The following is a 6,005-nucleotide window of genomic DNA, read 5'->3' on the forward strand; positions in this document are numbered from 1 at the left end:
TATATGTATATGGTATATATGTGTATATATATATATATACAATACTATATCTATACAATACAATAGAATATATATGTATATGTATATGGTATATATAGTATATATATATATTATGCATTTCTTAGTTTTCGCACTTTTTCTGTGTTGTCTACTGGCCTTCTCATGTCATCTACAACTTCTGCAAAACTCCCCCAAAATTCCCATTTAATTTCTTATGCCAATCCATAGTATATTGAAACGCTGATGGGGAAAGTTGTGATGTGGAAAGAATAATTGTACAAAAAATGCTTACAGAAGAGGGCAATGGAAGGCTCACAGAATGAAGTCATCACCAAACTGAAGACCTGGTAATTAGAAGCTAATAATAACAAACAATCATAAAAATAATTGGCATGTATATTGCGCTTTAAGTTTTGCAAAATTCTCTGCATCCTTTATTCTCATGTGAGTCTCACAACAGGGATGAGAGAGGGAGAATTAGGAGTTGAGATTAACACTGATATTGTGAACATGGGTGACTGGATGGGTGGCAGTACCCCATGAATAAATAAATAAATCATGTGAATTTATTGTTCATTTGATTGACTTTTTAATTGGCACTATGGGAAAAAATTAGATGTACATTTACCAAGGCAGAAAGGTCCTTGCAGTGAATGTTAGCATTCAGAGGAGTAATTACTTTATCCTAATGTTTTAAACACATTTTAACATTTACACTAGAAACTGAGATTGGGTCATATGACCCAACAAACATATTTTGTTCATGTGCATGAACATTCCTTGTATTGGAATGCAAATTCTCTGAAAACAGGTCAGTTTTCATTTTTGTGGTCACCAGCACTTAGCATAGTGTTAGCACACGGTAGGTACTTTAATTTATGCATTACTTCTCAGGGACACATGGCTATTATATAACGCTACAGAATGTCTCCCTTCCCCCAAAACCCCCTCACCCCCCACTTTACCCTGTATTCATTTTGTATGCATTATTTGTACACACTTACGTGATACAGGCATGCCTCATTTTATTGGGCTTTGCAGATATTGCATTTTTGCAGATTGAAGGTTTGTGGCAATTCTGCTTCAAGTGAGTCAATCAGTGCCATTTTGCCAATAACATATACTCATATGTCTCTGTCTCATATTTTGGTAATTCTTACAATATTTCAAACCTTTTCATTATTATTATACCTGCCATGATGATCTGTGATCAATGATTTTTGATGTTACTATTATAATTGTTGTGGGGTGCCATGAACTATGCACATATAAGATGGCATACTTAATTGATAAATGTTGTGTGTGTTCTGACTGCTCAACCAACTGGCTGCTGCCCCATTGCTCTCCCTCTCCTCAGACCTCCCTATTCCCTGAGACACAACGTTGAAATTAGGCCAATTGATAACCCTACAATGGCCTCTAAGTGTTCAAGTGAAAGGAATAGTCCATCCAACTTCACTGGCCATCAACATGGCAAGAGCTTCCATCAGCAAAAAAAATTAGGAGTAGCTGAAGGCTCAGAAGATGGCTAGCATTGCTTAGCAATAAGGCATTTTTAAATTAAGGCATGTACGTTATTTTAGCCATAATACTATTGTACACTTAATAGAGTACAGTTAGTATAAACATAACTTCTATATGCACTGGGAAACCAAAAAATTTGTGTGACTTGCTTTATTGGGTAGTCTGGAATTGATCCTACAATATCTCTGAGATACATATGCCTGTATATATGCAACATGCATATTACATTCCCATTAGGATCTAAGCACCTTGAAGGTAAGAACTATTTATTTTGGATCTGTGGTGCTTAGCAGTGCCTGACGCATAGTAGATCCTTAGTAAATGTTTGTTGATTTCTTAATCTATGCCTTTTTATACCGTACTGCCTTTGTTAATCAGATACTAAAGTAAAAGAACTCCTGTGTCACTAGTCCCTTGGGATCTTTTTTTCCTCTTTGACTGGAGTCAAAAACCTTCAATAACTTTCTCCAGGGGACAGAAAGTTCTGTTTCTTGGCTACTTCAAGAACTGGGGTTGAGTTGGCTTTGTCCTTAAGCCATCAGAATCTCACCCACCCCAGCTTGGGGTAAAGGTTTGTTTGATGCTACGAACATCAATTTATCAGAAAAGTATAAATGGTCAATCGTATCCAGTTCTTTAGTTTCTCAGGATTCTCCTTTCTGTGGCTAACAGGTTAAAGAAAGGGAATAGCCACATTGGTCATTGTATTTCTTCCTTGCATTTCTCACATGTTGCCAAAGTTTATTTGAGAATGAAAGATTTTACAGCCCCCTTCTTTCCCCTCCCCTCCCCCAACCACCTACTGCCCCACCCTCACTTCTTGGAGTTGAAGCAGACTGCAGATCTGAAAAAGCTGCCTCACACACCCGGTTTCTATCAGATCTTTTTCGGTTGTTATCTGAGTTGAGACTTGGCCTTTGATCACTGGTCTGTTTCAAAGATCAAATCAGAAAACCTGTGCTTCTTCATAGGTCATGTGTGAGCGGACTAGTGGGAAAACTGATCAGTGCTTCCACCAGTGGGTGGGAGGGGGGTGAAATGACAGTTCAAGTGTGATCTGGGACACTGGCATTGCTTCAGTGTAGCTGAGGTGGAGCAGTGACTCAAACGTAGAGCCGAGGTGGCCAAACCACATATGGTGTGTCATGTTCCCACCTCCTTCCTCCATGTTATATAGAAGGGCTCTATGGTGTAGGGGCTAGAATTCTGGTCTCTCAGTCAGGAAGACTGGGGATCAAGTCTTGCCCCTCAAACCTGCTGGCCGAGTGCCTCTTGGTACATCATTGCCAGTGCCTCTCAGTGTCCCTAGACACCTCTCTAAGACTATTAGGTCAAAGGAGTTTCCTTGTTGGAACTCTCCTCTACCAATAATATTACAGGTTTAGTCCAAAAACCCCTTGTTTGAAATATGTCTTCGTGCAGTGGACTCAAAATTAACACAGTCAGGGTCTTGGCAAAATAGATCAGAAAAATAAAACACTGTAAAATTTTTTCTTCTGCTTCTATTCTAGGAAGGAGACGTGGATTCGTTACACATTAAATGGACTGTACCTAACTTTAAAAAGGGATGTGGAATTCCACAAAGTGGTGAGATTGTGAGAAGAGACATCCTACCTTGCCTTTCCATCTGCAACTGAATGGCGAGTATTCCTACAGCCCCCTGAGGTATATGTTGCTCCAGGATTGATATTGTACCTGGGAACCAGGCTCAACAAGATGCTTAATTCCATCAAATGTGTGTTGGTGGGGGATGCAGCTGTGGGGAAAACAGCACTCTTGGTGCGTTTCACATCGGAGACATTCCCCGAAATGTACAAGCCCACAGTGTATGAGAATGCGGGGGTAGATGTCTTCATGGATGGTATCCAGATCAGTCTGGGTCTTTGGGACACAGCAGGTAACGATGCCTTCAAAAGCATACGCCCCTTGTCCTACCAGCAGGCAGATGTGGTGCTCATGTGCTATTCTGTGGCCAACCATAACTCCTTCTTGAGCCTGAGAAACAAATGGATTGCTGAGATACGGAGCAATTTGCCCTGTACCCCAGTGTTGGTGGTGGCCACACAGACTGACCAGAGGGAAATGGGGCCCCACAGGGCTTCCTGTATAAACTCAGTAGATGGGAAACGACTGGCCCAGGAGGTAAAGGCCAAGGGCTACCTGGAGTGCTCAGCTCTCAGCAACCGAGGGGTGCAACAGGTATTCGAGTGTGCTGTCAGGACTGCAGTTAATCATGCTAGGAGGAGAAATAGGAGGAAGCTCTTCTCTATTAATGGCTGCAAGATCTTTTAAACCTTCAACGTGGATCACCATGATTCGTTCCCACAGAAGACCATTGACTAGGTTGGGGATTATGAGACCTTATGCTTTCCTGTTCCATGCTGGAACTTTGTACAGATTGGTTTTCTTCTCCTGGACATTGCTTTTCACTAGAAACTTTGGTCTTGCCCTGCACAGGAACCATTTTTGATGACTTCACCTTAAGTGGATGGTTTTTTGTTTGTTTGTTTTTTAATCTCCTTTTCTTTTATTTAATGTTGTAAATATTCAGGGTTTTGCTAGAGACTGTACCATAACTTTGGATACCAAATTGAGTTCTGCACAAAATTTCATATTTAAAGACTATTTTATTTAAAAGCAAAAACAAAGCAAAAACATTTAACTTTCGCATGTAGCTCATTTCCACACTTGGTAATTCCCCTCTTCCTACTTAATCACCAACACAAACTGCTAAAAAATATACTAAATAACTTCTTGTAGTTTGACCGTGCGTTAGATTTGTTTTCACTTCACGTCACAAAAATTTTGTCAAGCCACTTACCAACTGTGTGGTTTTTTTTAAACCAGGTAATCAAACTCAAAAGAGAAATAACCTAATGATATCTAATTTCCCAAGTTCCTATCTTGCTTTGAACTTCCATAACAAAATATACTTTAATGATCTTGAAAACTTTCAAAATTATTTGTAACTTTAGGAACCAGTAATTTGTTATTACTTCTACTCCCTAATAAATTTTTAAAAAATTGTGCACCACACAATGCCCGTTATCACCAAAGTGCCTTGCACATAGTACGTGCTTAATAAATGTTTGTTCACTCTGAGTTTCCAGTTATACTCCCAGGGTGATCGTTAGGACAACCCTCAAAAGAAAATAATACTTGCTCTTTTTTTCCCCAGAGGAAGAACTGTGAAGTTTTGTGACCTCACAGGAAATAGAAGCATCTCCTGATACTGTAGTTACTTTTTACTACATTTTTTTCCCTGAGTGTTTTCAGTTCTTTATGTGCTAATGGGCTACCATAGTATTGCAATGACATTTAGCACAAATTTGTTTTCATTGGAGCTCTCCCCTTGAGCTCTCAGGATAACAAAGGCATTTCAAGATATGGGGGAGAACTTTGTATTTTTTTAATTACCCTCACCAAATTGCTGTTTTCCCTTAAGATTTAGAGGTTTAGGGATTTCAGGAAGCATTCAGGTGACAATGCCACAAATCAGTGTGGTCATACCAATGAGTAGGTGTAAGAAAGCTAGAAAACATCTAGGGTAAGCTGGCTGGACTACAAGATGAAGTTACCTGGGGAGATATAATAATAACATCTTATCTAGTGGTTATGGTGCTGAGTTAATTGTTTAAGTTGAGTGTGACTGTTGTCTTGCGTGAGCAACAAACTATGAAGATGAGTGTCTGTTTACCGAGTTCTCCTCAAATAAAACTTACAACCAAGTGAATCTGTTATGCATTCAATGATGTTCATAATCATTACTGTGCTGCATGGTAATTAACTAGTACTAAGCTGTTCACGTAAATGGCTGTAATACGCATGACTTTTACACTGTTGATATTTTTTTGTCACTTATTTTGTGTCTATGTCCAGTTGGCCCTGATGGGACTCATTACCAGCACATGCTCAACATGCAGTAAGCACTTGATAAATGCTTTTATTCATTCATTCATCACTGTGATCCATACTGACATAAACATAAAGGTTCTGAATCTTCCCTAATGCCTTAGGTCTCGTTGTTCTTGGCATCTTCCTGTCTGCCCCAGCTCTCTCCCCCCCCACTGATGCCATCCAGGCTTGAGAGAGAAGTTTTATGATCTACCCTCTTTAGTTCTCCAGCTTCTCACTTGATGTAACCTTTGGATATTCTGGGTCCTTGGAAGCTGGAGGCAGAAAAAAACAATGCAAAACAAAACAAAACACTCCCTTGAGGCTATGAGTGATAGTATGATTGATTTTGTACAGGGTTGAATGAACGCAGGTTGGTGGCATAGGGCATAGTAGAGGGTGCAGGGAAACAGACTTTGTCTTTGACTTCAGAGAATCCTGGAGCAGTAGAATGGGCTACAAAATAGTTAAGGGGTAAGGGAGAGATGGAAAGCAACCCTAGCACCCTACTGTCCCTCTCCCAGTTCATCAAAGTCCTGAAAGATAATTTTTATAAAGGTTTTTATAAACCTTTACATGTTAAGTAT

At 39.7% G+C, this 6,005-nt stretch overlaps 1 protein-coding gene across 3 annotated transcripts in view; it reads left to right on the top strand.

Moving 5' to 3' along the window:
* The window catches only part of RHOH (ras homolog family member H), a 79,588-nt gene extending 74,331 nt beyond the window's left edge, over window positions 1–5,257 (top strand). For all 3 annotated transcript variants that reach the window (XM_072620547.1, XM_072620548.1, XM_072620546.1), the window contains one exon: window positions 3,036–5,257. In XM_072620547.1, coding sequence (XP_072476648.1) covers window positions 3,241–3,816 — 576 coding nt within the window. In that variant the 5' untranslated portion in view covers window positions 3,036–3,240 and the 3' untranslated portion in view covers window positions 3,817–5,257. The remainder of the gene's footprint in view (window positions 1–3,035) is intronic.
* The last annotated feature ends 748 nt before the right edge of the window (window positions 5,258–6,005 follow it).

Source organism: Notamacropus eugenii, chromosome 6 (assembly GCF_028372415.1).
Source record: "Notamacropus eugenii isolate mMacEug1 chromosome 6, mMacEug1.pri_v2, whole genome shotgun sequence".
NCBI lineage: Eukaryota > Metazoa > Chordata > Mammalia > Diprotodontia > Macropodidae > Notamacropus > Notamacropus eugenii.